This window comes from Cyprinodon tularosa, unplaced genomic scaffold (assembly GCF_016077235.1).
Source record: "Cyprinodon tularosa strain WSP-4 unplaced genomic scaffold, ASM1607723v1 ctg665, whole genome shotgun sequence".
Taxonomy (NCBI): domain Eukaryota; kingdom Metazoa; phylum Chordata; class Actinopteri; order Cyprinodontiformes; family Cyprinodontidae; genus Cyprinodon; species Cyprinodon tularosa.
The window spans coordinates 316677-343567 of NW_024039413.1; the positions used below are offsets into that span (position 1 = coordinate 316677).

General features: G+C 38.2%; 2 protein-coding genes across 3 annotated transcripts in view; one reads left to right on the forward strand and one right to left on the reverse strand.

Annotated features, from left to right (window-relative positions):
* Positions 1-2737: 2737 nt before the first annotated feature.
* aanat1 (arylalkylamine N-acetyltransferase 1) lies at positions 2738-10655 on the forward strand. Its single transcript, XM_038267194.1, has 3 exons — positions 2738-3038; positions 6906-7060; positions 10131-10655. The coding sequence occupies exons 1-3, from the start codon at positions 2894-2896 to the stop codon at positions 10434-10436; spliced, it is 606 nt and encodes a 201-aa protein (XP_038123122.1). The 5' UTR covers positions 2738-2893; the 3' UTR covers positions 10437-10655.
* A 9935-nt stretch (positions 10656-20590) lies between these two features.
* LOC119771331 (inactive rhomboid protein 2-like) overlaps positions 20591-26891 on the reverse strand; it is a 30127-nt gene continuing 23826 nt past the window's right edge. The window contains exon 17 of one of the 2 annotated variants that reach the window (XM_038267200.1): positions 20591-21963. In XM_038267200.1, coding sequence (XP_038123128.1) covers positions 21532-21963 — 432 coding nt within the window. In that variant the 3' untranslated portion in view covers positions 20591-21531. The remainder of the gene's footprint in view (positions 21964-26891) is intronic. The other variant, XM_038267199.1, reaches the window with a different exon arrangement.

The window sequence follows — 26891 nt, forward strand, 5'->3', positions numbered from 1 at the left end:
ATGACAAACAAACTCCTACACTTCCTGTAATCCTCTTACCAGACTGGAAAATTAAGCAGGGAAATGAACATAAACCGGGATAAAAAGAGCAACACTCAGCTGACTGAAAGTCTCCAGAAAAAAAGATCATGTCCTTAAGTCCAATTAACCAAGACATGCAGAGAGAAATCAGACCTGTTTGTGTCACAGAAACTATCTGGGGAAATGAAGTTTATTAGTTTGATAGATTATTAAAGTGGGATTAATGTTATGCTTTCATGCTGCAACTGAAAGGAATAACTTTAATGGATAAGGAAGCTTGTTTATCCTCTAACACATGATCCAGGAATCTAAATCTGATGATATATGCGTGACAGCAGGGCCGGCGATTGCTATAGGCCAGCTAGGCAATTGCCTAGGGCGACAAATGTGTTGGGGGCGCCCTCTAGCGTCGCCCTTAGGCTTACTTCCCATTAATCATAGAATTAGAAAAAAAAGCGAATTAAACCGGTTATGAAGCGTCCGTCAGTTTGACTTAACCTTACGTATATATAAATAGCAAAATATGAACAAATAAATATACCACCGTTTTTTTTATTTATTTTTTCACATTTAAGAGAAAATCGGAAAAGATTCTGATTACTTTTCAAGCGCCCTCCAACCCGGAAGTCGTGACGTCAATCACTGCAGCATGTACACCAATATTTTGGAATGAAATTGTAAGCAAACAGATATTAAAAGTAAAACAAGTGAAGTCTTGCACTTAACTTAGCTCGCGACTCGAGAATGGCTGAACGGAAAAGACTCCTCCTCCTCCTCCTGCCACCGCAGTCGGGCCCGTCTTCATCATCCACTCAGAGTACCACTGGTAAGCGCGCACACAGACTTTGTAGCTTGTCCGGTCAGTTAAAAATAGTAATTGTGAAATACGTCTTGTAATCGAAAGCAAAGAAGCTAGTTAGCTTGAAAAGTAAATAAAGTTTCAGACGTGCTGCGTGATGATGTGTTCAGATTGGCTCAGTAAAATGACAATTAGGTTATCATGATGCGTTCAAGTGTAACGTAAAGAAAACGGGAAATTTTGTTTTTGGCGAGAAACGAGTAATACAGTTGTATATTGCTCTATATATAATTAAACTACTGATGCCAACATTTATTAAAAATTACATTTAATTTAAAATACAATTATTTATTTGTTAAATATTTTCCTAATCACTAAAAACATGATGAAAAGTGACAGTAGACAATACATTAACAAACAATTGTGAAAATATATTCTAGTTAGTTTTATGTCATTTCAAAGTGGCCTATTACATTAGCCATGTTTATTGAAGGCTAGAAACGTTTTTGTTATGCTCACGTGTTAAGCAATAGAAGCAATACCAGTTCTGTTAAAAAAATTTTGTTGCATCGTCTTTCCACCAAATAACAGAAAAGTATCGATAGTGGTATAAATAATAATAATAAAGACTCGGATCGATAAGGAGTATCGATAAAGGTATCGATATCAATAAATATTAACGATCCCCATCCCTAATGTTGACATAATTTTTTTCCTCAGTATATATATGCAGCAGAATTATGTGCTATATTATTAGCTTGAGAATGGGTAGAAGATACTAATATAAATAAAATATTTTGTAGTGATTATCTGCATTGAGTATTCAAAAGGGATGTACAAATAATCATCAAAATATATGAAGTTATGGCTGTTCATCATAGAATATGTGAACAACAAAAAAAACAACAACTTCAAACATTTAATTTTGTAATGGTATTCATAAAAGCACTTTTGTTTGTAGAGGGTTAATCCTTTCTTTAATCACTAATCAATGTCAGAAATCATGGTAAATATACCTGATATATTTTATTTAGAGGAAAATTTTGTTTATCTCATTTCTATTTATGTTCAAATTATTTAATTGAACTGGAACAGAAAATTTAATTTAATATTTATCAATTACTTTTTTATGTAGTCCTTGGTTGAAGAATTTCTTAAATTTATTATTTTTTATTGTTATTTGGTAATTTCTGAAATTGATTTATTTAATATTTGTTTAATGTGTGTTAAATTTGTTAATTGTCTGAAATAAATTCATTCAATGATTCAATCCAGTTTTTTAGTTATACTTTACCTAAGTGTCCTTACAGATGGTTAAAAGTGTTTTTGCACAGTCCTAACTTTGAGTGTGTAATAAATTATTTAAAATAATAAAAAAGAAAAGGTACTGAAACCTATTCTGGTATTTGTCTATGCATCACTCCATGCTAAGTTACAGTTTTTTCTGAATGCTTAAACACAACCTTGATTCTTATAGCACAATTTCTAAAACTATTAATACTTATAGCAAATCCACTCAATGAGTTCACAAAACTAAAAGAACAAACACTGCTTTGCACTCAATTTGCAATTTTGTAACACACACTTTGCACAACTGTAGGCGCAATTCACCGCACAGCACTCTTTGTGGAACTGTAAACACAACTCAATGAAGCACTAAACAGATGCTGAAAACAGTACTGGTATTTCGCACGGCAAAAGTGAGGGGGGGGGGCGCAAAACTCAATCTCGCCTAGGGCAACCAAAGGGCTAGAACCGGCCCTGCGTGACAGGGATCCTTCTACACTCATTCCCGGGTAAATATGTTTACTGTTCCAACTGCCCAACGGGAAAGGAGGCTTTGGGCTTCCAACTCAGCCGGGGATTACAGACAGCCGCCTCTGCGCGCTGCTATAAATCCTCCCCACGCGCCGCGTCCAGCTCAGTCTTTACGCGGCGTCCTGTGGCGCGTGGGGTTGTCTGTCTGAGAAGATCATTTTTTCCAAGGGTGGAGACGAAAAAACTTCAACCAAGAGCAATCAGAGGAGGCATCGGTGTCAGCGCGTCCTGATCTGGGTGGGTTCTGGAGGAAGGATGTCCGCACTGAGCGCTGCGCCGTTCATGAAGCCGCCGCACCAGGTGCGCTCCCCGCGGGGCCGCCGCCACACGCTGCCGGCCAGCGAGTTCCGCTCCCTCAGCCCGGAGGATGCCATCAGCGTGTTCGAGATAGAGAGAGAAGGTAAGGAGGTTTAAACCCGGAGAGCAACAGCTTGATACACTGGCGGTTCTGGACCAAATGTACAAGGGGGCCAAGAGGGGGCCAAGGAGTTTACATGGGCAAAGAAAAGCATTTAATAAAAAAACAAGGCAAGGGATTCAAATATATCAATATAACAGCATGAAGTGAAATTTCTATTCAATTAGATTTAATTAAAATAAAATTAAAATGTCTTATTAGAATAGGGTGACCAAACGTCCATATTTCCCGGGACATATCCGTATTTCACGTCCTGTCCCGGGCGTCCCGGGTTTTTTTTAGAAAGTGAGCAAAAATGTCCTGATTTTTAAATTACCTTAATTGGACCAATACATTTACAGGCACTAGGGCACTGCGCACTAGCCTGGGCGCCATTCCGAACTTAGTCCCGCCCACAAGGTTTGAGGTCGGGAAGTTCGGTCTGGCATTGCTCAACAGTAGCGCGAGTATGATCGCCCACTCTCTGGCGATCCAATCAAATTGTCAGGGCGGGCTTTATACGATGATCGACAGATGATCAACAGTAACGTAATCAACCACGTGACCAAAGCGCACTTGGGTGACAACAACAATGGCTGCTGCCGGAGAGTTGAGGTGAGTAGATTCTGCTATTAGGTCTGTTCTAGAAGATATCGACAGCAAATTAATTTTAAAAGAGGAACAGAGAAACGCGATCAAGGCTCATCTTCTTATTCTAGGCGTGCAACTGCACGCTTTGATTTTTGTTGACAACAACTATGCGTCGCTTAACATACGTCACGCACTCCGTTGCTCTTATTGGTTGTAGGTCTATCCAATTGAGTGCAGTCATTTTTTTTCCTGGTTCGTTCGAAACACGCCCCATAATCACAGCTCTATGGAGCAGCATCAGACTCATTCTGACTAGAATTGAGTAGGACTACGTCAGGCTAACTGCGCACGGCGCTGCGTTTGACGTAATCCCTGAGCCGCGTCAGTGCGGGCAGCCCTGTTCTTAATCAGAATATAGATAGCGTGGCTGTCAGTACGCCAACAACATGCAAAAGCGCAAATGTATGTTTACCGACGATTTATGAAGAGTTTCCCCGCTTTCAGAGCGGGTCGAGATTAATGGAATGCCTTGTGCACAGTGTGCAAAGCAGGCACATATGTCTCGGTGTCCAATGGCGGTGCAAGGGATCTGAAAAGCCACCTGGACACCGAAAGTAAAGATAGTCTATTGATATTTTTGTTATATTATTTGTTAATTAATTTTTTCCAATAGCCTACAGAACAGGCAGTATTTCGTTCATTGCTGAGGCTGAGTATCATCTGTTATTGAGAGTTGAGAGTTATTGTTAACTTTTATTGGTAAGTGTTTAGATAAGACATTTTTTCTTTCATTGTGCTATTCATTCATTACAGGAATTGTTAAGCATTTTTAATAAATACATTTTGAATTAAATTATCATTTGTTATTGGAGTTATTGCTGTTGACTTTTACTGAAAAGCATTTTTAATAAATCAACTGTAGATATCATGTTATTGTTGGATTACGTAGGTCTATGTTAAGTGAGTGCATGCCACAGACATCTATATGGTCACCCTATATTAGAACAATATAAATTCAAAATTATATTAAATAGAATATTGGGCTACAGTTAAATTATTATTATTATTATTATTATTTTTACTTTACAATAGTGCTCCATATTCTAAAGTAGCAGTTCACAACGTTTTATTGCAGGTGCAGAAGGTTTCAAAATATGAAAAGCAATCATGAAAATCGCAACAAAAGAAAACAAAAAAAACAACGGAACATTTCCAAGTTTGGTGTCTGGACTAAGTTTGTACTGTAACTGCAGGTTTCCTCTAAATGCTGGTGCAGATTCTCAGTCATCCAGGTCAGAGTCATTCTAAAAATGTAAAAAAAAAAAAAAAAGTAACAATCCACTGGACTTTGTTTCCAAGTTTGAAGACGTTTCTCTTCCCATTCAGGAAGCTTTTTCAATTCAAAATGCCAGAATTAGCGTTGAGTTCGAGGCTTTATATAGTAGCCCCCAAAAACTTGTTTTGGCTCAGAAAACAAGCAAATTGAAGCTGAAGAACAGGAGGTACATAGAATAGTCATACCACTACCTCACCGTAGTTCCTTACCTACTACACTTTAACGTAAAAGTAAATCCACCTGTATGTAAGCCATCCGGATTGTACTTTTATTTTTTATTTCTTTATTTCTTATTTTTATTTAGTTTTTCATTGTGTGTGATACATGTACACTTGCACCTTAATCCTTATTTATCTTGATATACTGTATATACCTTGATATACTGTATGTTTGTTTATTCTTAATGCACCTTTTTCCTCCTTGTTTGCACCTTCTTTGACTTCTATGCCAATATGTGATGAGTGAATTTCTCTGCTGTGAGATCAATAAAGCTCATCTAATCTAATCTAAGCTTCTGAGTTTCTAAAGTCTAAAAAAAAAAAAAAATACTACTTCTTCTTCTTCCTCAAAAACTTCTTTTTTACAGACTTAAAAACTTCTAAAGACGAGGGAAAAAATATTGATCCATTAAAATATCCCAATATCTTCATATGCTGATATATTGCCATTTAAAAACACCATATCAATCTCTTTTACTAATGAAATATTGCTATATGTCATCATATGCTACGAAATCCCCCGGAAATTCACGAAATGTTGCCATATTTTTATATGTTGATATATTGACGCGGTATCGATCTATTTTACTAACAAAATCTCACAAGAATTTGCAAATTATCACGAGAGTTTGTAACAGAACGATGAAATTTCATGAGATTTTGAAAGTAAAATAGATCGATACCGCGTTTTTAAAAATCAATTTGATATCAGCATATGAAAATATATTTGAGTATATTGTTTTTCAGAAATGGATAACAAAACTGCTATTTTCAATGACTACTTATTTTTGTCCAGCTTTAACATCGGTATCGATATCGGTTATCGGCTACATGAGTTTTAAAATATCGGCATATCGGCCAAAATCCCAATATCGTGCATCCCTACCTGATACTGGGCTAAGCCTCTGAAAGGGGAGTCGTTAGGGGTTGTTTTTGCCCCTAACGATCCCCCTTCAGAGATTTTTTTGGATTTCCTCTAAGTAAAAAAAAAACAAAAAAAAGTACAGTTGATTGAGAGTTGTTAGCTCAGTTAGCTTAGTTTTCACAGGTGTGCGTTATTTTGCGGGAACAGTTAGGCTGAAGTGTTTGAGTTCTATCAATTCAGTAAGAAATAAGCCTGATTAGCCACATTGCTAATGCTTAAGTCAAACATGCTAGCAAACTTAGCCTGAGGCAGCCCCGTTGCTAAGGAACATCGCATCTGATGACATGGTCGTCCTTTTTAGACTAAATTTAAAATGTTTAAAAGTCATTTTGTTAACTTTTATCCCTCAAATGAGAAGCTTGAATTTTTTTCTGTTATCTTTGATATTTCTGTTGTAACAGAAAAACGCATACGCTGTGATTTTGTAGATAATAACTATCGCTGAAATATAACTCATTCTTTTGAGTTTTTGTTAAACTGCCAATGCTATTTTTTCCAATTTGAAATATTGAATAATTAACAGCAAAACAAACCATTAAATCTATCTTACTGAATCAATGTTTCTAATGAAAAACTTTCTTTTTCTTTTTTTTTTGTCCTTAAAGTTTTTTATTGTTTTAGATGTTAAACCTTTCCTTTTAACATCTTTGCACCTCTATGTAGCCTAGAATTATAATGGGGATTGTTTTTTTTGTTTTTTTTGTACGTTTTGGTGAATCAAAGGCAATTTTCCATTTTCCTCTCATGTAAGAAGTGATTCTATTCTGTTATATTGACTTTTCCCTTGTCTCCACTCTCAGCTTTCATCTCGGTGTCCGGAGAGTGTCCTCTCCACCTGGACAAGGTGCGTCACTTCCTCACGCTGTGCCCTGAGCTCTCCCTCGGCTGGTTTGAGGAGGGACGCCTGGTGGCTTTCATCATCGGCTCTCTGTGGGACCAGGAGAGGCTCACAATGGTGAGAGAAAAGCAGAGCAACCTGCAGGGAGCCGGTTGGCAACCTCTGGCTGATTGACTCCTAAAGGCAGGAGGACGGGCGGCTGTAGACGGACCAGTGGTCCAATGCAAAGCTAAATATATTATTAATATATTATGAATATATAAACCATCATTGAAAGGTTTCTTAAAACTATGTCACATTTTTATCTTCACACTTTTATTTCAACTATTTATGTAATATAATTATTTATATACATTGGACACGTCAACATATAGAAACACCAAATTTAATACTGTTATTCTGCAACACTCTAGATGTTATGTGGATGTATATTATGTTTATAAGAACAAATCATTTTTGAAAAAAATTGTAGTAATGACCTTTAAGGTTAAAGTTAAAGTCCAGTCAGAAAGGAATAATCAATGGATCATTATTTATAAATAAAACTGCGTAATACATTCGCTATAATTTATTGAATTTAGTGTTAATCAGTAAAAAAAAACATTATATTGATGGCGATCACTGAGTCTGGGAGCGGCCATTTTTGCCCAAATATAGTAGCCCCTCCCTCCTGCCATCTTCCAGCAGTGACGTCACGGTGCGGTAAGCCTGGCGCCATTCTCCCCGCTTTACAAGCTAAATCAATGGGAACTACTAGACACATCTGCAATCAATTGAAACTTCACCATTGAAATTCACCAGAGCTATAGTGAAACTGACAATGCCCACGTGCATGGCAGCTGGATGCTGGAATACATCGGGTAAAAGTGAAAAAAAGAGTTATTCCACCTTTCTGATTCCTGATCCTCCACGGACGGGTTGGTCGTTGGATCGCCAACTTGAAGAGGGAGGATTTGCCATCGAACTTCTGGCCAGAGAAAAAACCCGTAATATGTAGCCAACATTTGGAAGAAGAATGTTTTCAAGATGACTTGGATAATAGCGCGTTGTGACAAACACCAGATACAGCACTGGGACTTGATCAACAGCCGATACCGCACCGTGACGTCACTAACCAGTAGGTGGCAGTAGTGTTCTTTGACAAACATGGATGCCTCCAGTAAAGCACATTCACATGAAAATTACTCTGAATTAAAAACGCTGATCATTTATTGAACAGGATGGAATAATTTCAGATTTAAAGAACTTTCAGAAGTTTGTATTCTGAATGTGAGCGGACTTTTCCTTTAAAAGTTTTGTCATCCTCTGACATAAATGGGCTCTATGCACGACTTCACTGCTTCCTGAAGGCAATCCTTGTGTTTCCTGTCTTTCCTCACTGGATTAATTGATTAATCCAGGTGTTTCTAGACACGGTTACTGAGGTCAGGCACACTTGGATTAATCAGTTAATCCAGTAGAAAAAGACAGGAAACACAAAAGCTGCCTTCAGGAAGTAGTGAAGTGGTGCATAGAAGCCATTATAATTTCATGTAAAGAGATGGACTAAGTAAGATATTATGCTCATATATGCCTCAAACCTGAGCCTTATCATGTTACATGAAGTAATGAGGATGAAGTAGATCAGGGGTCTGCAACCTTTAAAACCCAAAGAGCCATTCCAGTTATGAATATAAGTCAATTAGAGCTGCAGAAATTACAATTACAATTCAGTTTATTTCTATAGCTCCAATTCACATCATGTCATCTCAAGGAACTTTCCAGTTCACCAGATCATCCAGTCAGATTGATTCAAAGTTTTCTATCTGAGGAAAACCAGTTGATTGCATCGACTCATTGACTTGAAGGCGATCAATCACACTAAGCATGCTTGTAGCGACAGTGGAGAGGAAAAACTCCCTTTTAACAAGAAGAAACAGTCCAGCCAGTCAGTCAAAGAAACAGGACTACACTGAAAAACAGGCGGTACTGTACCTGCATGGCTAGGAAGATGGAGTCCACCTGGTTTCTTATCAGCCACAGAGAGGAGCAGCAGGGAAGAGTGGCTTCCTGGCAGTTCACTCAAAGGTTTCTACCTGGACAGGTACGGATTGATAAAGCCTTGGAATAAATACACCTCACGTTGTAGTGACATCAGAACAACAGGTAAAAGTGCTTGTGTGAAAAAAATTTTTGTTAAATAAAGGAGATCGATGGATTTAGTCAGTCAGCACTTTATTTACTTTGCAAAGTAAAGGAGAACAAGACATTCACATTCACAGCATGATGGTCTGCCAGGTTCTAACCTAGACAAAGTTGCTTCCTTACTTTTAAGGCAGAGTCAAAACAATAACAGACACTTTGGTTAAATAGTTACCTTGAAAAAGTATGTGATTTTGTTATGGGAAAAAGGTATGTCTTGTCTATAACCATCTTCCACTCAGACATTTGGTGGCCTTGCAAGTGAGACAAACTAGCTGAGAAAAAAAAACATTTTTAGAGAGTACATAGCATACATCAATATACTGAGAAGGAAAGAACAAAAATAAAAGAGCTTCATTCATTTAAATACATTTTTTTCTGTGGATAAAAATGAAATGTTAGAAAATATTAATGAATCGACAGTTATCAGTAGATGATGCTTATTATAACCAAAAGGACCAACATTTCGTTTGCAATTTGCTCTAAAGAGGACATGTGAATTTTCCAGATGTTGGTATCTGGTGACAATAATGTAAAACAATCATAACTTCTAAGCTAATTTTTGTTTCTTTCAATGTATTTTTGCTGCAGAAATTCAAAGCAACTATTCTTTCAAAAACTGCTAAAGCTTCTAAAACTGGTTTTTGTTGTACTAAATTTAAAAACATTACTTGGTTCTTTACAATTTTTAGCTCTGATAAAGAGTCGCTTGTGGTTCTGGATCTGCAGGTTGCAGACCCCTGCAGTAGATGGAGATCACAGCAATGATGATGGTAGGGAAGCAATGACTGGTTTAGAGATGTTGCTACAAAGGAAAAGACTGGAAACAGAGCTGACAGTTTATTTTCATAAAAACAGTCAGAAATATAGTTAAATAGAAGGGAAGAAAAGGGGACTGTGAGAAGAACCTTAAAGGTTCCTATCTGAGATGTTTTTTAACTTTAAATCTTTGCTATAACGGCTATGGGGGGGTTCAAATCCTGTTCTGTTGCTCTCTTTCCTCCAGGATGCCCTGACGCTCCATAAACCTCATGGAACCACGGTCCACATCCACGTCCTGGCCGTCCACCGGACCTTCAGGCAGCAGGGCAAAGGCTCCATCCTGATGTGGCGTTATCTGCAGTACCTCCGCTGCCTGCCCTACGTGCGACGCGCCATCCTCATGTGTGAGGACTTCCTGGTTCCTTTCTACCAGAAGTCAGGGTTCAAGATGCTGGGCCCCAGCGAGATCACCGTGGGACCCCTCTGCTTCAACGAGATGTTCTATCTGGTCAGGGGCCACGCCTTCATGCGACGCAACAGCGGCTGCTGAAGGAAGAGGCTCCTCCGCAGACACAGGAGGAGGTGGCGTTACAGGGACGAGGCTGACCTCTGGGTGAAACACGCTGGGCAGGCAGCTACAGGGCGGGAAACACGGAGCTGTCCGCCATTTTTCAGCAACCTTTGGGCAGCAGGTCTACGACTGAAACGCATCCAGGAACTTCTGACATCCGATTTAGAAAATGCTGGACGATTAATAAATTATAAGCTGACTGTTTGCCTTCCATGCACTCCTTATTTTGCATCAGCTGTTGCTATTTTAATCTTTAAATCAGGTCTTAAGAGGCTCTTTGTCAGGTTTTGTGTGATTCTCCATTTGAAAGGGATAATCTCTACTATGGATCTTCACTGGATTTCACTCTAAGAGCCTCCAGTTTAGCTGATCCATCCTTAGTTTTCCATGATGGTCACCATAGCCTTCCAGTCATATAGGTGAAAAACCTCAAAAGAAACAGAAGCTCATCTATTACATTTGGAAATTAACAACATTAATATATTGTGAAATAATGAAACCGATTTCCACCCCTTTAAACCAATTATTCCGAAAGTATAAAATAGTTTATAGTAATTCAACACCAATAATTGAGCATATTTGTCAACATTTTGTTTAATATATTTTTAGAAAACATCATATTCAACATTTATTCCTTTGCACATTCTACCATACAAGGGTGTAACTTTGTAATGAAAACTGGTGGGGGCGCTCTAAGGGTGGGGGCTGATGCACTGCAAAAACAATCTAGAAAGAAGTTAAAATTTCTTAAATTAGGTGTATTTACCCTTAATTTGAGTAGTTAAATTAGATAATTTGCCAATGGAATGAGTAATTCTACTCTTAAAATAAGATATTTAGATAATATGCACTTGAAATAAGACAATGCAACTGTGTTTTCTTATTTTAAGTGTAAATTGTCTTGTTCCATTAGCAAAATGTCTCTTTTACCTCCTTAATTCAAGAACAAATGCACTTATTTTAAGTAAAAAATGGCTTATCTAAATTTAGATTTTTTTCAGTGTGGACCTACTGTTACTCCACCCAAACACTTTCGTTAGGTTTTTGTATTTTCCCAAAATAAGATCAAACACATACTTATTGAATGCCTTTCTATTGTCAAAAACACAATAGAACTATGACACACTGATATTTATATCTATAGATATTTAGAGAGATGCCTTTGAGTGCATTACATATATAGGGCTAAAAAACAACATATAAAAAAATAATGAAGTCATAAAATTACGAGAATAAAGTTGTATTTTATGACGACTCTTACAAGAGGCAATTTCTTCCCTAAAATGAGGAATGTGGAGCATCATGTGAAGTTATACTTTAGCATCGTTTTGACAAATAAGGAAATTTTTTTCAGCCACAGCATCAAACTTGTTTTTTCTTACTTAACATAGACGGATTGTTTTTTTTTTGTTTTTTACTTTTGTGGAATGACCTGGATGACTGAGAATCTTTACCAGCAGCCTGTGATGTATAAAATAAACGCTTTTTAAATGTATTATTAATGCTTTGTTTGGGCTTACTAACTGTTCAACCACAGGGAAGTCTGGTCATTATTTTCCCATAGAATAAAGTTTTCACAGTGAAATCAGCTGCAATATAAGATTGATTTATGTTAAGACTTTTTTTATAAATCTGTCCAGATTTTTTAAATGGTAACGTTACAGTAAGCACACAAATATTTTACCAAAGTAATGAAGTTTTGAATGTAGTGAGATTCATTATGACTATGATCGGAGTGATGCTGTTTTTTAACGTATAAACTGTGCAGTTTGGATGAAGAGAGGTAAAAAAAAAACAACAGGTTTTCACCAAATTTGCCTCAGAAAACCTCAAAGGTTTAAAGTTTTTTCGTTATAAAATGTATTTATTTCAGGAAAAAAAGGCTTTTGTTTTTAGGGTTTCTGTGTTTTTCATCTTAATTTCTTTTAATAGAAAAAAAAATCTATAAAAAATACAGCATGCTGATTAATTTCATCACCCCAACCATTTTTGTCTTTAAATATGCCCCCCCCACACGTTATATTAATTTATTCTTTTTTATGTTGATTTATTCTAAAATGACTTATTCTTTAGTTACATTTATTTAGAGAAAAAACCCCGACTTCATTACATCACCAATATTAAAATGAAAATACTCAAAAACCTTCTTATTCTCTGAACCGTTCAGAGGTGGATTGGGTCGACGACTGGAACGCTTTTGTCTCCAACCTCCATCTCTGAGGTAAAATTAACGAAGGCAGAACTCTGACTAACGTTCTAATCCATCATCCTCAGAATTCAAATGTAGCTCATTACAGTAACGTAATCTCTGAGGTAAGAGTTTTCCAGTTTTTAGCTTGTAGACCATGGGTGACTCACCTTTTTAATGCTCACATCTACTTCATTGGTGCTGAGTCATGGTAGGGGTACCAATACTTACCTTTGAACGGGAGGTCAATTAATCTTCATAAACACACACACACACACACACACACATATATATATATATATATATATATATATATATATATATATATACACATACATATATATTTTTTTAGGTAATTTCTAATTTTCTATCAGATATTGTGGTTTTAAAATGCTCTATAAATGATTAAAAAAGAAGAATGAGAGAATGAAATGGAACGAGAGCTGCAGCCAACGATTATTTTGCAAATTGATTGATCTGTTGATAATTTTTTAGATTAATCAATTTGTAATCTGACAGTAAAGGTTCCTTGAAGAAGACTTTTTGCAACGTTAAACCAATCAAACTGAAACTTATATCCTCTGGATAGAGCAGATTGACAGATAAAAAATATTTTTATCTTAAATACAAATTATCTACATATTTTTCACAACTTTTGTATAATTCCTGCTCTTATTGGGTAGGTCTGTCAGCTAAAGACACATTTTATAGCCTCTGTACTCCAGTTTACCGTTAATTGATGACTAAATTATTTAAATAATCTATTAATCTGATTGTTTTAGCCCTGAACAGAAGAACTCGGCCACTTAGGGAATCCCATGTGGTCCCCGAAGGCTGCTTGGAGCCCGCGGGCGCCGTGTTGGTGACCCCTGTTGCAGACCCTTGCATTCTCCATGTTAAAATAATGACAAAAACACGTCTAAACACGGCATAATTTAAACAGCATTAAAACAAATCATCAGATAAACACATTTAGTAGAACCGGAATAACTAGACGCTACACCCAATAAAGAACTGCTGCAAGCGCTCAAAGTAGGAAAGTTTGACTGCTGACCAGTGTGATGCCATATTAAATAGGGGTGAGTATTGGCATGGCTGTTCTGATACGATACGTGTCACAACTTGGGTTACGATGCAAAATTATCATGATATTGAAATATCACAAGTGCTCTATATGTGCATCAGAAGATATCGATCATTTACTTTTTTTTTTGGTATCCATGATGTTTTGGGGTTCGAGTCGGTCCATGTTTTCCACTTTTGGCCGCCTTGGCTACAGAAACGGCGCCGCGCCGCACAGCAAAACGGCTCTATCTGCTAAAGTGGCGGTGAAGAGATGGCCCATTTTCTCTCATTGTTTTAGATAAAACAGTTTTTGTTCAAAAATCAATACTAGGAACTTAAAGATCGATATTATATCAGGCATTCAAAATTCTCGATATATCGCCAAAACGATTTTTTTCCCACACCCCTAATCTTGAATGCAGAAGTCAGGTGACAACCTGTTGCACCGACTTTTAATTTTCACATTCTAGGCATTTTCAGATGACATATGCGATTTTTAAGTTGGTAATTCAGACTTCTGAAGACAAATGGAAGGCACCAATAGAGATGGACTGAGCTTTACAATTTCTAAACAATAGGAAAAAATAAATAAAAAATAGCAGTTGCAACTTTTAACACATAGAGGGCAGCACTAAGACCACTTTAGGAACAAGTATACACATAAATGTCGACATTTGCATAATAACGTGAAGATAGAACCTTAAAACCTGAGTGAAGTTGGCCCCCCCACCTTCTTCAAATCAGACAAAATTAGTGTCAAACGTTTGTGCAGCAAAAATTGTCGTTTGTGCCGCTATCGTTTTAAAGATATATTTCTAGAGGTCATCAAAGGTCAACCAGTCCCCCCACCTTCTTCAAATCAGACGAAATGGGTGTCAATTAACTCAGCTCCGTTTGTGCAGCAAAAATTTTCGTTTGTGCTGCTTTGGATTTGAAGATTTAAAGAAAGTGGGGGGGGCTGGTTGACCTTTGATGACCTCTAGATACATTTCTTTATATCTTTAAAATGAAAGCGGTACAAACAAAAATTTTTGCTGCACAAACGTTTGACACTAATTTTGTCTGATTTGAAGAAGGTGGGGGGGCCAACTTCACTCAGGTAACCTTAAAGGGACAATTTATAGTTTATCTGGAAAACAGTTTCGTTTTTAGTTCTTAATTTGAAGCCAGTTATCGGGCTGCAGTCCGGCTGCTGAAATTCAACTCTGCTTTTTAAAAACTGCATATTTTTACCGTTCTAAATTAATATTCATTTATAGAACTAAACTTGGAGTTTAATTTGGGAACTTTTGCTGATAATAAAATATATATAAAATTTCATAATGCAATGAGCTGTTCATGACCCGATCTAAACAATCGCATTTAGTGAACAGAAAATGGGTAATAAAATGCACAAATGCCCAATATGCAAAAAATGATACAAATTCAAACTAATATGTGCAAATTATTTTGTTTCCCATTTATCTGAATCTTTAATCTTTGTAATCTGAGAGATTTAACACAGAGTTTATACAGGAATGAGCGACTAATTTAATGCTCTAGGCTGCAGCCATGTCCCCAATTCCTCGTTTTTCAGCAACTTTTGTTGAAATTTGTATTTCCCCCCCATTCTCTAGCTTTTTTGAGCTTCTTTTCTAAAGATATGGCTTAACGAGCAGTTTCACACAAATATAGCACCATATAATATATCTGACTAAATTGTTTTTATTTATTTTTTTTAATAAAGCATTTTAAATGCCTTGATAATCACATTTAATGTATAATAATGTATAATTTTGTGACTTTTAATGATTTTTAATGACCCCGGGAAACCCTGCAACAGGTCAGTACTTTTGGAGGAAGCAGTTTCCTAAAACAAACCGTAAATATTTATTTTAAACAGATGTTTAGTTACTGATTTTAAAGAAAATGACAAAAAAAAGGACAAGTACATTAATTGGTGTTTATTTCAACATGGCTTCCTTTCAATCAACATTTTTAAACATATTTAATAAAAGTGAAAAAAACAATAGTAGCACAGCCATCACCTTAGGTTTAATAGACCCTCCCCCCCCCTCTAATAAATATTAAAAACAATATGAATGATTTGGTCCCAACAGACTGAGCAGTGGAGCTGCTGCTTGCATGACGGTTAACATGAACCATCTCACCAGCTCTGATATGAAAAAGGCACAGGAAGATAAAAAATCCACTTTCACCAGGTTTATCGTTACCAGATGATCAGTGAGTCAGCCTCACCAGCCTCTGTAATCTCACTAATTACGCCCACATAATCCTCCACACATAACCAGGGCTTTTCAAGCAACTACAGGCTGACTAGTACCTAAAAGAAACAACAAAAACAGTCCGATGCTGTTTGAAATGTTTGACTGGTCAGGGTTGTTGGGTTAACCCTGCTCACATTGTCAGGGAGCGGTTGAAAAAGCAACAAGGATCAAACAAAGAAGCTGGAACAAAAATAAGAAAGCCTTTAAAACTTAGACCATAAAACTTAGATTAAAACAACAAAGATTTGATTCTGGACCGGGACGATGGGGAAAACAGTTAGCAGCATTGAAAAGCTAAGCTAAAAATCCAGAGGTGTCAAATAAAGTACAAATACTTCATTACTTAAGTAGAAATCAATACTTTACTAAAGTGATTAAGTTTTTGACAACTTTTTACTTCCTACTCCTTACATTTTAAAAATAGACTCATTAGTTTTGTTTCATTAAAGTTTATTTTCATTATGGCCTTATGGTATTAAAAAAAGTTACATTTCCAGTGTAGTCCTGTTTCTCTGACTGTGACTAACTGGATGTTTTCTCTTCATCCTCTGACATGGGAGCTGGCTCGGAGCTCGTCTCTCTGGCTGTGTGTTTCCTGGACGGGGCCGCCTTTTACAGCTGTGTTTGTATCTATGCTTCTTTTTCTATGTCTGCTTCTGTCTCCTTGAACCCCAGTGGGCCTCAGCAGATGGCCGCTCACACTGAGCCTGGTTCTGCTGGAGGTTTCCTCCTGTTCAAAGGGAGTTTTTCCTCTCCACTGTCGCTACAAGCATGCTTAGTGTGAGGGATTGCTGAAGAGTCAATGAGTCGATGCAATCAACTGGTTTTAATTAGATAGAAAACTTTGAATCAATCTGATTCAAAGTTCCGATCTTGTTTTAGCGCTATAGAAATAAACTGAATTGAATTAGTTTCATCCAGACCATTCACTTCTTTGTGGTTGGACTCGGTGCTGCCCCAACTTGTTGTTCACCACATACCAAAATAAATTGTTTTTCAATATTATGCAAAGTTGACTTTGACACTGTTGCCATTAGTTATAAAACTAAGAAACTTAAATGTAAGGAAATTATCATCCAGAATTGTAGAAACACATTCCTATAACAGGGTAGCGCAGTAACCAGCATAAGGTTTAAAGCATTTGTGTTTTTTCATGCATTACTTTAAATTTTATACTTTAAGTAGTTTTAAAAATGACACTTTTACTGCAGTGAAAAGCTGAAATTCATACTCTAACTTCTACTAGTGTTTTTAAACAGTAGTATTCATACTTCTACTTGAGTAATGAATATTATTACCTTAGACACCTCTGGTAAAAATAGCCTAAAGTTCTGCACTGGAAAAAATCAAAATCTATATAAGTAATTTTTTCTTAAAATAAGTGCATTTGTTCTTGAATTGAGACGGTAAAAGAGACACTTTGCCAATAGAACAAGACAATATACATTTAAAATAAGAAAACCCAGTTGCATTGTCTTATTTAAGTGCATTTTATGTAAAAATCTTATTTTAAGAGTAAAATACTCATTCCATTGGCAGATCTTCTGATTTACCTATTCAATTCAAGGGTAAATATACTTAATTTAAGATTTTTTTACTTATTTCTAGATAATTTTTCCAGAGGGACGGTCACAGATAGGTCTGACTTTAAAAGCACTAATCTGATCCAAAGGCAGAGTGAGGCTTCTCTGTAGGTTTAAGGCAGCAAGTGGTTTCAGACTCCATCTATCAGCTGCATATTTAGAGTAAAACGTGAAACGTTGTTCCCTTTAACATTTTTATCTCTACCATATCTCCGTTTCCCACTCAGGATGATACAGAAGGATGCAGCCGGTTTTAGTGTCGTTTTAAAGCTCTGCCAAAGCATTCATACAACCTGAAGTTTCAGCGTTAGTTTGCAGTGTTTTTTTATTTTTTCGATGTGCTCTATGTGTTTAAGAGTGAAACGTTTTCAACGTTTCTTAAAAAGAAAACAACGGGTGGAGTAACTTAGTGTGCTGTGACTTTATAGAAGAAACTTTTTGCTGCTAGAAAGTCTCTGGATATCAGTTTTCCAGGTTTGATGCAGATTCTTAATGGGATTTAGGTCTGGACTTTGACTAGGCCATTCTATTGGTATGTTTAGGTTTCCTCCTGCTTCGTCTCAGGTTCAGGTTTTCATCCAGAAGCCTCCCTGGTCTCTGTTTGTTCAGGGAATTTGTTTTTGTTTGAAACCAAACAACCAAAATGAGAAAAAAACATCCGATTTTTTATAGGGCTTGGTCGTCATGACATAGGCACTTTGCGTGGCAGCCATCTTGAAGGCCTCCTTTACCGCTGCTCATGCTACTGCCTATGACTACCACGTACTGTACTCCCTCTCAGCCGTGTTTTAATTTGATTAATTTCACCTTCACTTGATTTCAACCATGGTAAACTGTTGCTGTATTGTGGGCTGTAACAGCTCAACACATGATCGCCATGGGAACAACATGGAAAATGGGTTAACTTTCCACCGCTTTCCTGCCTGGAGGCGTAACCATGGAGACCAAGTGTCAGAGATAAAGAGTCTTCGGCTAGCTTGGATCGCGGCTGTAAGACGACCGAACATAACTTTCCACAGTATCCCGATGTCATTGAGAGTGTGGGATGAACCCATCCATTCATGAACTGCACATGTGACTCCAAGGACTTGTAGCTTTGGAACTGTTTTGAAGTGTAGGCGCTCACTCATCGGGGCTCCACTCATTGTTTGGAACTTCATATGGATCCAAATTATTAATAATGCTGATTTTGTCAACATACCGGTCCCTGGCTTCTCTATTCAATGTGTCCCGGTAAATTCCAGATCCTTTTCGGGATTTTAACTTTTTCTTTCTCTCTAATTCTACGTCTCTTCTTTCAACAACAACGTTGTATCAGAGCTATGTTTACGTTCGCGTAGCCCTCAATATGGCCACCACGTCCCACAATGCAATGCGGATCCTGAGCCCTATTTTAATTTTTTTTACACTAACTGAAAATGGAAAAACTAATAGTTTTGTTCCGAAGTGGATTGAGTGATGTTCTGGTTAACATTACTCAATACACTTAGAATTAAGTGATGTCAACCGTTGCCATGGAGATCAGGTTGAAACAGCTTATCTCCCGTTTCGGTAAAGTGGCCGTCAGCAGGATTAGAAGCAAACTTCTTGAAATTTACTGTGTTTTTAATCATTACAAAACTAAATGTAAAGTTTTAGTAAAAATGAAATTAATTTATGTTGTGTTGGATTCGTGTATAAGACAGGATGTATGCGGGGCAGAGAGAACTCCCGGGTCTCGATATGATAAAGGAGTGAGCTCATTTCCGTTTACGGCAAACAAAAGAAAATAACAATAATAATTTTGCTGCCTTCTGTTTCAAAAAACAAAATTTCCAACAAAGGCCGTGGGTGGTAACAGGTGGTTTTTGGCTTTGTACGCACTTCCGAATTGACTTATTTATTGTAAAAGCAAAGACAAGATAATTAATAAAAATTTCTTGCTACTTAGTCGAAACAACTGTTTTTTAGTTTTGTTTTAAATTTTTGGTTTCATGCAAAAAAACAAACCTGATTAAACGCGAACCTCCATCCACCTCAGCATCAAATCCTAACCTTCTTCTCATTTCCTTTTATAACTAATGCATTCCCGTAGCATGATGCTACCACCACCGTGGTTCCCATTGGGCCGAAACTTCGCCTCTCTGCTGGTTCACATCAGAATTTATATTTACAATAAAATAACAGATTATTTATAAATTAAAGGAACTCTGAAGATAAATGGCTTTTTATTTATCAAAACTATACATTCCCTTTTGTTTGATCTCTGAGTGTGTGTGCAATACCGTGAGGGATGTGAATACTTTAACGAGCTCCCTACCTAATCTAAGTGGTTGAAAAGGTGAAAAAGCAGGTTTACAGATCAAACACTGTAAAAAAAATATAATTTGTATTATGTACAGCTTGGCTGCAGATTTAGATTTTTTAACTTTAGCCGATAAAAGAAAACATCTAAAAATGGAATAAGTTCTAATACTACGTTAACAGCTAAAGCAGCAGAAGCAGCTGGTTTACATGTGAAGTCAATGGTTGACGTGCATCAAGGCGCAGCGAAATGTCCCGCAGCGCGTCTGAGCAGCTAAAGCAGCGCCCTATGAGCGCTGATCAGAGAAGCTGATCTGGGAGCTGGCAGGGAGTCGGACACAGCACTGCTGATGCAGAGCGCTATGATCACTCCTCTAAAACTGTTTATTAACGCCTAAATTACCTTAAAATGTCCAAATCTGCAGGAAAAACATGTTAGATTTAATTATCCTGGTATCTGCATTTTGGATTACGTACATAAAAAACGTTAACATCTACATCTAGCCGCTGTGAGGTGTAGCAGAAAACCGCAAAGAAGCGACCGGGCCAGAGGCTGCTGTTGAACGGGATTCCCAGTAACAGCGCACAGCCGGTGTACGGGGGTCTGAGCGGCTCCGAAAGTGAAACAAAATTGGAAGGCAGGATGGTAATCTCTCAACTGACGATGTTTTCAGGTGGAAATATCGTCAGTTAACAGTGTTGCACCAATACAGATACCAGTATCGGGCTGGGCCCCGATCCAGCACTAAAATGGTATCGGTAGCGGTGAGTACCAACAAATAGGGCATCGATACCATTTAGAGAGCCTAAAGTTTATTTAACTATTGTCACCCATTCCAGGTAGGCAATAAAAGGTTCTACTGGATTCACTTTGTTTTAGTCTTTTTCCTGCTTCACAAAGGTAGGCAGCAGCTTGACATGAAGCCATGATGGCAATTATTTTACATCCAAGTAGTATTCAGTTCACACACATCAGTTCCAAACAGATGGTATCGGTATCTGTATTGGGGCCAAAAAATGGGATTGGCACAACACTACTTTCTACCGACTGATGACCGCAAATATAGCTGCCATTATTCCAGTCGAAGAAAGGATTGGGTAGCTCCGCCCAACACGCATCAGACCCACTTTTTCCACCGAGCAGCTACAATAGCAAAGATGCTTCAGCCGCGCGTCAGAACTAAAGGATCAAAAATAAAGCAGCACGTGTGTTTTTGCTGCTTCTGCTGCTTGCGGTCTGAACGTAGCTTTACCTTTGGACACCAGCAGAGCATTAATCATCCAATAGAGAAATAAAACAAACTGTATTTAAAGGACTAAGAAGAACAGCTCCCTGCTTTTGTAGTGTTGACACCAAATACTGTGAAAAAAGACGAACTTATAGGAAGGTGCTTGTTTGTTTAACATCTTTTAACAGTCAGCTCCTCACCGAGGTGATTTTATTGCCTGGAGACTCAAAGGGACAACAACGACTGCCGGCCAGAGGTGCAGCCATCTTCTCTACTGATTCCAGGAGGTTTGGTTGGTGCTGAACAAATAAAAAACCCCGATCGTGCCTCCTCCCTGAGGACTGGAACGTCTGAACGAGTTTTAATGGGCAGACAGGAGAAGCTTCCAGTTTTATTTACAAGATAAAACTGATTGTCAGATGCTTAGACCTGGAAGCCAACTATCTCACCACCGGGAGGTTAGTGCACCACGTCGTTGATGTTGTGGTCTATGTCATACTTTTCACAAAACTTGCTTGTGAAGGGGAGGCAGGTGAGATGCTCCAGCCAGTGGAGGTTAATGGGGTAAATATAAAACCAAACGATGAGAGAGGAGAAGAGCCCCACGTAGGCGAGCAACGAGACCACGATGAGGATCCGCTTGCGGTATTTGTCAAAGGTCCCGAAGGTGACGTAGGGCAGGAAGGCGAAGGAAAGCAGCAGGCCGCCGATGAAGCCGAAGATGTGGGCGATGTTGTCGATCCAAGGGAGAAGGCCGCACAGGAAGAGGAAGAACACGATGCCCAGGAGTTTGAGGAAGGCCTTCCATGGCTTTTCCAGCATCTGCCAACCTTGGAAAAGCTCAACGAAGAGGCAAGCGAGGAGTCCGAACTGGGAGCCGGCCGGACCCACCTGACGGGGGAACCATGAGGGAAGAGTTAAGAGAGATACAGGATTAGCATTTAGCAGCTTCTCTGACATCATACCATGGCTCTATCAAAAAACAAAATATTATTAGAACCAGACAGACATTTAAAACAGAAAAAACAAAGATGTTTAAAAAATATTCCGTTCACTATAGGAGAACTTCTTCCTTCCCTATAGTACCTTCAGCTACTACAGCTAGAATCCACTGATTACGGCTGCCATCTTGGTGTCATCTCCAGGACTAATGTCCAAGCAGGATCTAGAAAAGGTCATTCACGCATTTATCTTTAGTAGAACAGATCACTGCAGCAGCGTCTTTACAGGTTTGGCTAAAAAGTCCTTCAGACAGCAGAGCTGATTTAAAACATTGCCGCCAGAGTTCTCACTAGAACTAAGAAAGTAGAGCACATCTGCCCGGTTCTGAAGTCCTTCCAATGGCTCACTGTAGCTCAGAGAATGGACTTTAAAATCATTTAAAAAAAGTTAAAAACAATCCACTGGACTTTGTTTGGAAGTCTGAAGATGTTTCGGTTCCCATCGAGGAAGAATTTTCAATTCAAAATGTCAGAAATAGCGCCGAGTTAGAGGTTTTATACAGCAGCCCAACAAAGCCTTGTTTTTGCTTAGAAAACAAATTCAAATGGACGAACGGGTCAATCCCTATGGCCTGCAATGCTCCATACCTGTCTATGTCTCTGAAAGGGGGGTCGTTAAAGGGAATTGTTGGCCTGGCTAAAAAGGGTGAGGTCTTCTGTTCCCCTGTAAAGGCTTTGGGGTTGCAATGATAGCAGGAAGGAATCAACTCTATTGCTGCAACCTTAAACGGTCCACCCCCTCTGTTTAAGGTTGGTCTTTCTTTCTTAACATAGATCAGGGTTCCTACAGCATAAGGCAAGTTAAATTCAAGACTTTTTAAGACTTTTTAATGCCACTTGAAATAAAAATTTAAGACCAAATTCACAAGAAACACAAGAAAAACCTGCTTGCGACAACTTAACCCAAAGGTTTATTTTAACATAAACCACTGCACTAATGTTTCAAATGTTGAAAAGCTTCCCATACAGGAAGAAAGCTAAAAACACACAAATGACAGATATAATTTAACAATTATTTAACTGAATTCACAAACTTTGTTTTAGCAGGGAACAAAACAAATCAGTTTTAAAGCCCCAACATAACCAGTGCTAAGTCTTTTTTGCAGCTATTTTTCTTTGTATGGTTTTCTTAGTATGTTTGATTTGGTGATAAGTGGAGGCGTTGCAGAGACAAGGGTGGAACTAAACTGAGAAATACCGGCTGTTTCTCTGTAACACCATTTTGACGCTTTGGGTTTCGTGCTTCGCATGTGCGACTCCACTGCCTTAATTCCCATCTTTCTGAGCTTGAATGACTTCTTGCACTAAATCCACTGAGCCTCATGTATGTTCCCTGGTTTTAGCCGTGGAGAAAACTCTTGGCTGGAGACAATTTTGGTTCCATTTACACTTGCTCATATTTTCCAGACATAAAGTTAACGGTGCATCTCCCAAATGTCCCGGCCGCAACAACGCTTTATTGGTTCCGCTATCGGGACGGAACCAATAATAGCGAGCTGTTATTTTTTTTAATAAAAAAAAAAAGGTCAATTTTAATGTTTTATTTAGATTACAAAAATAATCATGATAAAAAATAATCCTATTTATGATGTTTTAAAAATTAAGACCTACGAAAGACTGATTTAAGACATTTTAATACCAATTAAGGCCTTAGTTTTATTTTGAAGAATTTAATGCCTTTTAAGACTTTTTAAGGACCCGCGGGAATCCTGGGATTCAACAGTCAACAGTTCAAAACCAATCGATCAGGTAGATGAAGTGCTCCTCACTACTCCTAGTACTCTGGTACATCCCTCCTATGGGTTATTTCTTCATGTTAAGAATAGATTTATTCATTTTTTTTATAACTTTCAATTGAAGTGTTCATCTTCCAAATGCAAATATTTTGTTAAACAAAATTCACCCCAAAAAAGATAAAAATCTTTTTTAAAAGGACTTTCATACTTGCCAAAAAGAAAAATCAATAATTCAGAATAAATGTTTACAGATTTGTAGATTATGAGATTAATTTCTGAAATGAAGATAGTTTAATCTGTATTATTATTGATAAAACTTGAATTTGCAGGTTAATGGCTACAGTTCCAGTGTGGAGTAATTGGATAGAGCTGCAGTTTGGGTCGAGCAGGAAAGGTGAGCAGATTAAAGTGACGTCAGTGCTGAGTTTGAAGCCACGGCCTGTTTAGCTGGCTATTTAGATGGGTAATCCTTGAACACATTCAACACCAGTAACCAGGAAAAGAGCACGTTACTCCGCCCACACAGCCCAGACAGACGAGACAACATGGTCCAGTCACCGCAGGCAAAGGTCACTTTTACGCTGGAATGGAAACTATGAGGCCCTGTTATTTAATACATATACGCTATGAAGCGTTATTTAAAGAGTTTGTCCCGTGTGATTTCTTTCCAGGAAAAAGAAATGGGGACAGAAAGCTTCAAGGTGTAAACACAGAGCTTTTCCTTTAACAGGAGCAGGGAAAGAGAGACGCTCTTTCCTAAACTACTTAGAGAGGAACTATTATTCTTCCTTTATGATTCTGAGCTGCGGCAGGTTAACCTCTAGTCAGGGATCCTACTAAAATCTACAATAATCTCTGATGTTTTACAAGTGGTACCAAATGATTGTTTCCACATCATGTCACAAAGCAGTTCACCAGCTCTCTGAACTCAGCCTTTTGTCCAACTCTGACCCACCCAATGACCGCAGAAGCATGTTGGTGTGTACTTTAGTAGCCATTCATAATTTCCCCACTTTCCTTAATGGGTTGGCTGGTCCCCTACAGTTCCTTCTTTAAAGATAAATCTTTGCACTAAAATATTCTTCCTATGTTCATGGTTTGTAGACATTAAGATCTAAAAGAGAAGCGCCATCTCCTGGTCGGACCCTGTAATTCAGTGAAAGGGTTGAGTATAAAAATATGCATTCAGAGGAGAAGGAGGGGGTCACTCCAGTGGAGGATGGCGCTAGCATAACCGCACCGGCCGGAAGATGTCAGGAATGAGGTGTTACACTGGCCGTTTCTCAATTCACAAGACTGTGAGTACGGACTTGTGTCCTCGCCAAGTATGTTCTTGAGAAGAACACAGTTAAGTCTGGACTTTTGGAGAACGGGATTACGCAGCATAAATATGGGTCAGTTGGAACAGAAGCGTACTGATGACATCACCACACGCTCAGCTCGTCTGGAGCTGCATTTCACCTGTTATTATTGGTCTCTAAATAATAATAATTATTACTTTTTCGATTTAGCGGGGGAATAATAATGAACACAGTCGGATAAACACAAATTAAATGAACATTTTGCCAAATAAAACAGAAATATGGCCATCGGAGTCAGCGGTCCTTCGCACACTGCTATGCAGAGAGAGGGCTGCTGCAGACAGGCTAACATTAGCCCAGGCTGCCGTTAGCCTCGGAGGCTATCTGGTTGCCACGGTCCTCTCAACTTCGGAATTTTTTTTAAAATTCTGCTGCCGCAGTGCATTCTGGGACAGCTGTCAATCGGGGGAGGGACAGGTCTGCTCTGATGCATGCTGGGTAAAGAGGGAGGGGCGAGAACAACATCAGGGGACTTTGTCCGTTCTCGGTCTGCTGCTCTTATGAATTTGAACAGTACTAGTGCTGAGGATGATGATTCTTCATGAACGCACGAGAACGCACAAGTACCCATATTGAGAAATGGCCGCTCAAAGACTCTGTGATCGTGACGAAAATGATTCCTTTTATTTTTTACTGATTAACACTAAAATCATTAGATCACCGTAAACATATTAATTTTAAGTATAAATAAAGATCCATTAATTATTCCTTCCTTTAACGCCTGACCATCGCTGGTTGTGACTGGAAGGATAAAACCTGCTGTTGGATTAGCCGTTTCTAAGGCGGTGCAGAGTATAACTGTAACCAACCAACGCTAACCAGACGAACGCCACGTCCTCTTCATTCTAATTCCTTTTGGCAACTCATGCCCATAATCTCCCTGTTTCCATTCACCGCAGCTCAACATGTTTTCATCACTTATCAAACCAGAGCATCGAATGACTCAGAACTTCCTGTGATGAACAGAAATCACCGCCATATGTGACATTTTCTAAATGCTTCTAAGCTCAAACTTGTTAGCATCATGACTTTAGCATTAATAACTTTTGGGAAAGGCAGTTAGTGTCCATTCCAGAGCAATAGAAATAATAACTTAGTCATTGCTTACAAAAAAGGATTTATAATTCAGTGATACTGTTATTTAGTTGGGATCAAATTGACTTAATTCCTGATATTTTTAAAGTTTTGTTTACTGTAGTTTGAAGTAGAAAAAAACAAGGAATCCCAGGAAATGTTACGAGTTTAATACTTCAAATTTAAAAGGATCTAATGCTACTGCTGCAGGGATGAGGGAATCCTTTCATCTGTTTCAGGTTCTATATCTTGGAAAATCTAACTTTCCTGAATGGCGATAAGCTGCAGATCCGCCATGCAACAGATTTACTCTCATGTGTTGCTGTTTGGGTCATTTTTCCACAAGCTATGAGGGCTCCATGACTTACTGCTTACGGTATAATCCACCTAAAGCACCTCTTTAAGTGGATTGAGCGGCATGTGTCGTGTGCTTCCTCTGGTTATTCCTGGTATTTAAAGACCCGTGGGATGATCAGAGATGGGTGGAGGCTGGAGGCCGATGTTTCTGGCCCCTTATGTCACGGTACGTCCCACGCCAGCACGCCCCTCCATGTTACAGAGATCACTATGATATAAAACAACAAGCTTCCTTCTAATTTGACATCATGACTAGAAACGGCCTGAGAAATAATATTTTTCAGGCAAGT

What these genes read in the sequence shown, in the direction of transcription:
- aanat1 (XM_038267194.1), top strand. Translation starts at nt 2,894, where the DNA reads ATGTCCGCACTGAGCGCTGCGCCGTTCATGAAGCCGCCGCACCAGGTG. An exon ending in GTTCGAGATAGAGAGAGAAG is followed by an intron (nt 3,039 to 6,905) that starts GTAAGGAGGTTT and finishes CTCCACTCTCAG; the next exon opens with CTTTCATCTCGGTGTCCGGA. An exon ending in ACCAGGAGAGGCTCACAATG is followed by an intron (nt 7,061 to 10,130) that starts GTGAGAGAAAAG and finishes TCTTTCCTCCAG; the next exon opens with GATGCCCTGACGCTCCATAA.